This window comes from Hipposideros armiger, unplaced genomic scaffold, assembly GCF_001890085.2.
Source record: "Hipposideros armiger isolate ML-2016 unplaced genomic scaffold, ASM189008v1 scaffold_557, whole genome shotgun sequence".
Lineage (NCBI taxonomy): Eukaryota > Metazoa > Chordata > Mammalia > Chiroptera > Hipposideridae > Hipposideros > Hipposideros armiger.
This window is the reverse complement of record NW_017731907.1, coordinates 1,092,777-1,103,917: the sequence shown is the minus strand read 5'-3', so window position 1 is coordinate 1,103,917 and position 11,141 is coordinate 1,092,777. Positions and strand designations below refer to the sequence as shown.

Genomic DNA, 11,141 nt, shown 5'->3' with positions numbered 1-11,141 from the left:
CTCAAACTGCATACACTAAATGCACCCTTAAGTTAGCTTTTAAAAAAAGATTTAGTTGAGCATAGTGCTAATTTTAGAACCACTGTTGCAAATCAAGTGCTTCTACCATTCATTCTGCATACCTTTATTCTCCAGTTGTCACCAACATCCTCCTTAATTCGGCTTAACCAAGACTCGTTGAACCAAGCTACATCACTAAAACAAAAATACAAGCACTAAACATTAAACGTTTTTTATAACATGAAAAATACCAAATTTAATCAACAAAGTTGATGAAGCCTGTCCTTAATAACAACAGTAAATATTATTTAAAAGACCCACTAAATTTTTTGTTATTCCTAAGGATTTTGGAAATTCTCATAATAAAACTGCTTAAGTCATTAACATCATCAATATAAAAAACATTTACTAAATATTTCATAATAGACAGAATGAGAGTAGGAAGATATAAAAGTCCCAATCGCAAAGGGGAAAATAAAACTAATATTTTAATGTGTCTACTATGTATCAAGCACCCTGCTTGTTTTTCCATATTACTTCATTTAAATATCATAGTTACTTGAGTGAAGGATCTATTATTCCCAATCTTATTCTTCAGGGAACTAAGGATAAGAGAGCCTAAGTAATTCGCCCCAAGTGACACTAGTATCTGGCAAAGCCCAAAATAAATCTATCTGATTGTAACAGTATAATGAGTGTAACGAGAACTCTCCAAGGACAAATTTAGTTTTAAACTTATATGGGTAAGTTCTATTGATACTGAAGGCCAAGACAAAGAACCGCTATATCAAATATTTACTTAATAAGGTCTTGAAGAGTAACATTTGACTATAAATAATGAACTACAGAAATAGATTATATTCTAAACAAATATTTGGATACTTGCTCTGAGGAAGGTACTGGGCAAGATTAATATGAAGATGAATAATTTACTATTCTGACTTTTAGAGAGATAGTTATTAAAGGGGGGGAAGTAGAGAGCACAAATAACTATACTCAAAGGAGAATGTGATAAATGCTTTAAGGGTTAGCCAACACTACAAAATCACAGGATGTAGTAGTGCCAGAAGAAGTCTTAAAGGTCTAATCTAAATTTTTACTTTACAGATAAGGCAACTAAAGTGAGAGAAAAGATTAAAGGAATTCTTTTCCAAGGTGCTATCTTGAATTTGAAAATGCAAAGCTGAAATTAGAGCATGGTAATTAGCTTTTCAGAAATCATTCTGCCTCAGATGTTCTAATACAGAAGATATCACATCTGAGTGGAGTAACCAAAAATGGCTTTACCATTTTTAATTCATTTATTTAGACTTTTAACCATTTTCTTTTGAGCAAATTAATGTTTTATGTTCAATTTTCCCAGATGCTAAGCCTGCAATTACTAAAATAATTTGGCCAAATGTATATATGATCTATTTCTAATCAGGTATTTACCTGAAAAGACTGAATTTAGTTAGAGTCCAAACTGTCAAAGTAAGTTTACTTTTCTCTTGACATCAGGTTAAGTAAAAGAGGTATGCCAGTTGTGATGGTTAATTTTATGTGTCAACTTGGCAAGGCCACAGTACCCATATATTTAGTCACACGTGCTCAGAAGTAGTGAAGTTATTAATATTTTTTAATTGCGATTAACATTTAAAACAGTAGACTTTGGGTAAGCAGATTACCCTCCATAATGTGGACAGGCCTCATTTACCAGTTGAAGGCCTTAAGAAAAAAGCCTGACCTCCCCAGAGGAAGAGCCAATTCTTCCAGTAGACTGTCTGGGCACTCTAGTTGCAACGTCAATGCCTCCACAGATCTTGAGCCTGCTGGCCTGCCTACTCTGGATTCTAGACTTGCCAGCCTCCACAATCATGTGAGCCAACTTCTTAATCTCTGTCCTCACGCTCGCGTGTGTGTACACCACATCCTATTGTGCATATACAAATCTTATTGGTTCTATATCTCTGGAAAACCCTGACTACCACACCAGTCTTCTGACCCTAAAAAAATCTTCATACGTATATGCTTCTATAATTACATTGTAATTACAATTAGAAAATGGGTCTGGAGGTAACCTAGTTTTTCTTCCTTTTGTCTTGCATTCTTCCTTATCTTCTGTTCCATCCCAAATCTACTTTAGCCCTATACTTACTTAGTCTGCTCAGATTACAGACAAATATACTACAGACTGGGTGGCTTAAACAACAAAAATTTATTTCTTACAGTTCTGGAGGCTGGGAATTCCAAGATTAAAATGTTGGCAAAACAGGTTTCATTCTGAGGTCTCTTCTCTTGGCTTCCAGGTGGCTACCATCTTGCTGTGTGCCCACATGATCCCTTCTTTGAACGTTTGCAGATATGGAGTGGCCTCTCCGATGTCTCTTTTTTATAAGCAGTCTAATCCTAGCAGCTCAGGGCCCCACTCATATCACCTCATTGAGCCTTAATTACTTCCTTAGGGGTTCTATCTCCAATATAGCTACACAACGAAACCTGACAGAGTTAGGGCTTCAACATACGAATTTTGAAGGAGCACACACCTTCAGTCCATAATGCCCTGAGAAGTACTTTCTAACTTCTTCATAAAAATATATCTCCTGCTTTCTTTCTTATAAACAAATCCATCCTTCTCAAATATATTGACAGCCAAACTTTCGCACTATTAGACTTGATATCCAACCTCAGACTCTCTGGACATATCCTTCTGTTATGCTTTTGCGCTCACATGTGTAGACAGATGTCTTACCTAGACTCTTGGCCCCAACAGCAAGTGCCTTTTCTCAAATTTCCCAGAACTTCAGTGAAACCCAGGGGCACCAACAAGAACAGGACATAAGACTAAAAAAGTGAAATAGGGTCCAAATGTTTTCTAATACAATTAGGTAAGAATCACTACACATTTTTTTTTTTATTTTTACCCATTTGATTTCTCTTCAATGATTTTACCAACTAAACACAGGTAATAATTAATGCCCACTGGTTACTGTATATAACATAGTTGTGTTGTTTCAATGGACAACCTGACACTATTCTTCTTGAATAATCAAAAGGCCATCTGTGCTTAACACATCAAATTGTGATCTGTAGTTTGGACATGCACACCTGGCCTTTCATTTATTAAGACCCCAAAGTAAACCTCTAACAGGAGGAACTGGAGATACTAGATTTCAATTATTATAGCTGACTGGGAGTATGGCTTTAGAGTGAGGCCAAATTGACACAAATCCTGGCGTTGGTATTTACTCATTATTTGACTTTACAAAAGTCATTGCACTTCTCTGAACCTCCGTTTCCTCATCTATAAATTGAGGATAAAAATACTGTCTACCTCATAGGACAGTAAAAAGTAAAATAACATATGTATGGCATATATAACAATGTCTTATATTTAGTAAATAATCAGACCTGGGCTATCATGATTTATCATTTGAAATGCTCAACTATCTGCTGAATGAATGAATGAACAAATAAGTGCATGATACTTGAAGTCTCTGAATATTCTACCATTCTCTGTATCATTCTTCTCCCTCTTACAAAAATGTCCAGTCAAAAATAATAGAAAAAAGCAGAGAAGTTATCTGGTGCTTAAAGTGACAAAGCTAGCATTTCTTTTAGGGGAAGTAGCATGCAATATTTATAGTTGTGTATTGAATTAATCCCTCTAAAAAGTGTGCTCAAGGCCTATCCCCTGGTATCTCTGTGTGAATGTAACCGTTTTTGGAAATAGGGTCTTTGCAAATGTATTCAAGTTAATATAAGGTCCTACTAAATTAGGGTGGGCCCTAATCCAATATGACTGGTGTCCTCCTAAGAAGAGGAGAAGGCACAAAGGCACAGAGAGAAGATGGCTACGTGAAGATGGAGACAAAGAATAGAGTTATGCTGCCACAAATCAAGGGATGCCTAGGGCCACCAGAAGCTGGATGAAGCAAGGAAAGATCCTGTCCTAGAGGCTTTGGAGGGAGCATGGCCCCCTTGACTTAGAACTTCTAACCTCAAGAACAATGAGAGAAAAAGTTCGTGTTGTTTTAAGTCACCCAAGTCGGTGGCACTTTGTTACGGCAACCTCAAGAAACATACAGTTGTGGTTATAGTTTTCCCCATGCTTTTTAAAAATAACAACAACTTCTACATACATTTCAGACCAAAGATAATAATTAAGAAACTGTAAAAACCTAGCAATAATCCCATGGCTTCTCATGTCTAAGTCATATAGTTTGGGCACTGATTTTATTTCATCACTTAGAAGCATATCTGCCTTAGGTAAATAATGAAAGAATAATACATTAAATTTTGCTACTTCCTTAAAAAGCAAAATTTCACTTCTTAATTTCAGTAAAAACTTTGATGTGATTTGATGTCAGAATAGCTATTAATGCAATATATAATAAATTGTAACATTTCTAAACATGTAACATTTATAAGCATGGAAATAGGCATATTTCAGAATGATTGCCAAAAAAAAAAAAAGTTAACAGGTTAAGCTTGTCTTTTAAAGTGCTTATTTTGAACTAACTGTAAAATCTGTCTATTCAAATTAGATCATTTTGACTATTCCAAGTAATTAAGATTTTGATATTGTTTTAAGTTGTTTTTCTAAGAGTGATAGAGAATTTTTCCAACCCATCTACAGGGTTTTCAAAGCTAATCACAATAAACCTTTACAAAATGATGACAACAATTAAAATGAGGAAATGATGAATTTAAAAACTTGTGATATTATGTAATTATATAAAATGGGCCTACCCAAACAGAGTTACTTTATTAGTTAAGGTTCCCCTGCATTTGTAACTTCAAATTTCATTTACGCGTATATATCATTTCATTATTGGTGGGTTGATACAATTACTATTAGTTCCAATATAGATTTTAATATCTAATATTTTTCCCAAATCCAGTATTTTGTTTCAATTATCTCCAAAATAATAATCTCCATTCATTGATACCCTCAAATGACAATAGTACAACCGAAGGAAGCATTATAAACAATTATACCATTCACTAAACCTGTTCCTTTCCCAGTTACTATAACTTGTGAACATGATCAGAACAAGTTTAAAATTAACATTTCTGGAATAGATAAGAGTCTTGATTGCTCCTTTAATTAAGATGTATCTCTATAAACAAAGAATAATCAGGGGATAACGTTTTTGTTCCCTAGATGCAAGAATGCTTTGGAACCATATACTTGTCATCATTGAATAGCATCAAGTTTCAGTAACCTTTAGAATACACGTTTTCATCTTTGGTATTGGGTTTACAACTCTTTCAGGAAAAGCCTAGACCAGTACTTACATTTGATGAAGAACCTGTGCCATGGCAACTCCATTAGTCAGCTGTTTCACATCTTGACAAGGTGCGGCAGTATTGAATGTCTGCAGCTAAAATGACATAAAGCGAATGACTTTACTGCCTTTTATACCTACAGAGTAGCACCGCCCCCCTCAAATATATATATATATATATATATATATATATATGAACACTAGATACAAAAATAGCTTAAAACTTCCCCGTTTTGTTTAAATTCAAACAAATAAAACTATACTAAGTTCTGTAGCTGTGTAATATTTTTATAAAAATAATAAACACTTAACATTTCATAAAATCATGAAATATTATACCTAAAATAATAAAATATAATGATGTCATGTATGAAATACTTCAGAATTTCTGAAAGCCACATATTGAACACTTAAAGATAGTGTAGTCTGTGTTTCGTCTATTTTTAGGAGAATAACATCAGAAAAAGAACTGTAAGACATTCTAACATTTGCAAGTTAAAGTTTCACGCATATCATTTGTTAAGAAAACAAAAGGCTAGAAATGTCAAGTCTAAAACTACTTAGTGTATCAATGAACTCTAAAATAAGGCAGGACTTCTGTCTGCTATCCAACAATTAGCCTTAGGGTATGAACAGTCCATGCCCACCTACCATGTCAAGTTGTTTCTACCTAGTTTGCTTTAGACATTACAACTTTTCAAATCTCTATTTGTTAAATATTTGTGTACATATTGAAAACAGAAGTTAAATGGTGGCATCTTTCTCTAATAGGCAAACACAAGATAGAAAACATTCTAGAAACCAAATTACAAGAGCTAAAATGGATCATATACTTTCTAGAAATCTAATCTCAACCCACAGTAATCTTAAATTAAATAAACTATGATTTTTTCCCATACATATTCATCTTCTTTACTATTCAATTATAATTTCTTAGTTTGCCATTTGATCCAATAAAATTCTCTCCTACCATAATCCACCTTTAGTGGTTTAGTGTATTTTGAGATTCTACAAATCTGTCTCCCTTATCATAGTACAACATGGAAGAATGGCATAGACAAACTAAATCTAGCCACAGTTACTTTCAAAGCACACAAAGATACTTTACCGAGCTCCTACTCTATGTGGGGCACTGTAGTACAGGCTGGAGTTGCAAAGGAAAATCACCAGGTTTTTTCCCTTAAGTAGCTTCAATCAAGAGTTAGGGAGTGAAGGGCCGGCCAAGTGGCACATTGTTTAAGAGCTGGCTTGGGACGCCAGAGGGCCCCGGTTCGGATCCCACATGAGGGCCAGTGACACTGCCCTCTACAGCTAAGATGCTGAACAACAACTCAACCTGGAGCTGGGCTGCCGTGGGTCGCCGGTGCCGGAGTAGGCTGCAGCTCCTGCTGCAGTGGGTTGCCATGGGCTACTGTGTGTAGCCAGCAGCCAGCATGAGTGGCCAGCAGCCAGTGTGAGCGGCCGTCCAGAAGCCGGCAACTGATCTGCCTCGCCCAGGAAGAGCGCAATGATGGTGCCAACTTGGGCCAGTGAAGCAACATCCTCCACAACTAGACTGAAGAACAAAAAGACAGCAACTTGTCTGTTCCCCTTCCCCCAATTGCCCAATCAAAAACAACTTAAAAAAAAAAAAGTTAAGGAGAGAAGACATGAATCATTTCTAGAAAATGCCATTTGTACTCCCGCGACTGTAGTATGCACAAAATGTTCTCAAGTATACCAGTGAACTAATCGAACTAGGGCTTATTTTTAGGAAAGACTTCTTAGAGATGGCTCCTGAATGAAATGTCTTGAGTAAAGAAAGGGCCAGGGGGAGGAAACTTCAGGAAACAGGAACGTGATAAAAGCACAAATACATGAAGAAGGCATGGTATTTCTAGGTAACATGCAGTTAGTGTTACTGGATTTCCAGTGCAAAGAGGGAGGAAGAGGGGTGACAACCAAAGGGGTTAAAAAAACTCATGGGCCAGGACGCTGAAGGGTCATGACAAAAACCTCCGACTATCCTTAATGGTATCATCTATAATGGAAAACAGTACAATAGTTTCTACCTCACATGAAGGTTTTGAGAATTTAATGAATTAGCAGTGTGCTTGGATCAGTGCCTGGCACGTGGTACAAGTTCAATAGCTGTTAGCACATTAGCTATGAGTCAAGGTTTCTCAAGGTGTGGGGTCTAAGAGCAATAAGTATCACAATCTCCAGACATATTAAATCAGAAAATCCCTAGGTGATTCTTAAGCACATCAGTTTTTTAGAAACATTGCTCTGGGTAATGAAGCATCACTGGGGAGTAATAAGGAAGAGAGTGAGAGAGTGACATCTTTAGTATGTTTTCGATGGCAGCAATAGTGACACGGAGAATGGGACAGGGTAGCTTTATGCTTGAATCAGAAGGCTCCTTCAATGAGACCATTTGTTGATAAAATATCATAGATAGCTTAGAGATAATTAGGGTATTGCTGACTTAGAGAACAGGATGAATTCACGGAATATTTAAAATATAAAATAAGAAGGATTTTGCCCTTGGGTAGATGTACAGGGAAGAGAAACCCCAGGGTTTAGGCATCTTTAAAAGAAAGACAATCATACTTTCGAGTAAACTGTGGCTCCTACTTTTTAACGCTTCCTTCTTACACTTCACATCATTATCTTTTTACAAAATGGATTTGATTATTGATTTTAAAAGGGCAATTTTGGAGGCACAGATTATTAGACAAAATAGTAAAGAAATACATAAAATGAGAATTTGTACTAAGTAGTTGCCTAGTTGCATGCCTAGATCAAGATCAATTTCTCCTTTTTACAGCCATGGAAATTGGAGTGTCTCCTGGAAGTTGTTAAACTAGTTGCAAAATAAATTAGATAATAGAGAATGTAATTTCATTTGGCTAAATTGAAAGGCTTTATAACCAAGAAAAGTGGATAAATTAAAAAGCTCAGTGGGGGGAGGCCAAAGCAGAGGGACCAAAAAAAAAGAAAAAGAAAAAGAAATGTATTCTTTCACACTATTCATAGAGATGAAGAGGCAAAAGTCTTTTCAGTGAGTGACTTAAAAAGGACAGACAGGGTTTCTATCGTTAAGTACTGTGTTCTGGCAAATAACTATCTTACTTTCTTCTTTATTTTTAAATAAAGCAAATAATCAGAACTGTGCACTAATAGCCAACAAAAACTCAACCTTGTGTCAACTCGATTGCCATATTCTCCTCCTCTAGCTGCTCATTTCAGAAACAAAATTGTTTTGAGTTTTAAGATCATCATCATAAAATGTTTCAGCCTTTAAAATTCTTTGTTAATTTGGTTTTTAGTCTTTCTTTGCCTGCCTGTCAAAGTAAAAAAAAAAATGCAAGAACCAAGAAAACCATTAAAAAAGAATCTTGTTCAACCCTCCAATTTTATTGGTAAAAGAACATTCTAGAGATTTTAAATTTTCACAGAGTCAAGAGGCAGAATTAAATTTCATCTTCATATGAATACTTCAAACTCTCATATATTCCCTTCACCATGTAAATGATACCCAAATTTATCTTTCAGCCCTGAATTTTCTGCTAAGTAGCAGTATAACACTGGGCTGTAGGAAAAGTCATGACACATTTTTGCAACAAAAAACAGAAAAATATGTCATGATTTTTCCGACAACCCAATATTTCTAAGATTTCAAGGTGAGTTCCAAATCATAAAACATAACTTTTAAAAAACGACCAAAAGGGTCGTCTCTTCATCTAACCAACATTTTCTTGATGACTTCTCTAATTCTGTTAATGGTGTTCTATTGTCCTACAACAATGTCCAGTGCTGAAAGAACAGTTTACTACTGCCTTCTCACCTCCATGATTTGGCCCCATCCTAACTTTTTCATCTTATATCTCCTACTACTTTCCCTCATCATGCAACATTACTTAGCATGGTAGGGAGCACATTAAGAAAGCAGGGATATGACAAACATGTCTCCCACTACCTCATTTTAATCTATCACCAAAGGAGACCATTTACATTTACCGCTAGGGGTTCTTCCCTGTGTCTGGAAAACTCATCTCTGCTCAATCCTCTGTGATACCATTAAAAATTCACCCCAGGTATCCACAAAAACCTACATACTTAATGGCGAACTGCTGGTCTCTGAGGTCAGGACCAAGACAAGGATATTTATTATGACCACTTTGATTCAATGTTGTATAGGAGATCCTAGCCAGTTCTATTCCTGGGAATAGAGCAGAAAACAGGTCAGACAAGGGCTCTGACCCTGAGGAGCAAACAGAATGACTTCAGAAAGTGTTGCAGACACAGCAGAAGGGGTTAACAGGTTACAGAGGGGTAGGAGTGGAGGACAAGTAGGTCATTCACTGTCACTCACAGTCTCTCTGAAAAATGACAACAGATCCAAGAACTGAACAGTGAGACGCCAGCCAGCCACTGGAAGAACTAGGAAAATATTCTAGGTAGAGGAAAAATAAGTTAAAAGGCCTGATGTATTAAAACAAAACAAAACAAATAAAAAGCGTAACTTCCTCAAGAAATATAAAGTCAATGTAGCATACTGGGCATGGAGGAGTGTGACATAAGGGGGGAGGGGGAGAGATCAACAATGCAGTGGCTGACTAAGCTAAGACCACACAGGAGAGGAAAGTTCACCGGGGCGGCAAAGAAAAGACAGGTGCTCAAGAAACTAAGGCAGAAGATAATTTCACAAAGGAGCCATCAGATAAGGTAATAGTCACTGTCCGCCAAATCAAGTGTATAAATAGAGTCTTAGAGAAAAGAAGCTCAAGTACAGCGGCTTGAGGAGTGAATGAAAGTTCAAAGAGTATAAAGGATGACTATAAAAAACTCAAGAAATTTTATTGGAAAGGCAAAGGGAAATACAGTGTGGCTGTAATAGGGAGTAGTGGCTCTTAGTTCTTTCTTTTTAAGATAGGGAAGAGTTGAGCAAGTTTACATGTGGAGAGGAAGGAGCCCTTGGAGAGAAAAAACTTGTAAACGCAGAAAGATAACAGAGCAAAGTTTTAGAAGAAGTGGAAGGAATGGGATCTAGAGCCAGAGCCAAAGATAGAAGGAAGTCCTTTTTTTGAGGGGGAGAAGAGCTCAGGTCTCAAATAGGGTACTGATAAAAGTTTGCAAAGAGAAATGTGAGAGGAACTGTGTGGCATTAACCATAAAGCCGGGCAGTATTCTGGGAATGCGTGGATTTGGCTGTAGCAGCATTTGTAGAGGCAACAGACTGCACGATAATTCCATTTTCTCCATAGTGTTTCAGCAGCTTAGTGAACTGGAATATAATTGGTTTGGTTGTACAACCAATTATACTCTGTCATCTATGATTCCTTATCATTTGGTTTATAACATTTTTGCAGTTTTTAAAAAAATTTTCCTTCCATTATAAAAATACACAGCTCTGCCTACTACCCCAATTAAAATGGAAAGTTCTTTAATTATTCTTGACATCTGTCTTCCTCAGTGCCTTATACAAAGTAGGAATTCAGTAAATACTGGTTAGAAAAATGAATACAGTCACATAATATTTAAAAATATTGCAATACAATTTAAGACAATTCTATGCTTCCCCACCACTTCATATGTAAGTCAATGACATCATAAAGACTAGGTTTACCACTTACGTCAAATGTTTAGAGCAACAATGTAATAGATTAGGACACACCCTTTAATTAGTAATTTGTTTTAATCAAGTCATTAAAAGTAATGTTGCCTTGTTTCATGACAGCCTTAAATACAGCATCTAAACCCCGATACTTATTTTAAATGAAAATACAGATGAACAGTGACCTAACTGCATTTAACTCAGAAACTCTAGGTACTTGCGTTCCACTTAAAGCAAACCATTTATCTCTAAAGTGTAAAAGTTGCTTTATA

The 11,141-nt window shown here is 36.1% G+C and overlaps 1 protein-coding gene across 2 annotated transcripts in view; it reads right to left on the bottom strand.

The window, feature by feature from the left end:
- The window catches only part of HOOK1 (hook microtubule tethering protein 1), a 62,099-nt gene that overhangs the window by 49,420 nt on the left and 1,538 nt on the right, over positions 1 to 11,141 (bottom strand). For both annotated transcript variants that reach the window (XM_019623681.1, XM_019623682.1), the window contains exons 2-3: positions 5,281 to 5,366; positions 123 to 195 (exon numbers count right to left, since the gene is read on the bottom strand). In XM_019623681.1, the coding sequence (XP_019479226.1) occupies positions 123 to 195; positions 5,281 to 5,366 (159 nt within the window). The remainder of the gene's footprint in view (positions 1 to 122; positions 196 to 5,280; positions 5,367 to 11,141) is intronic.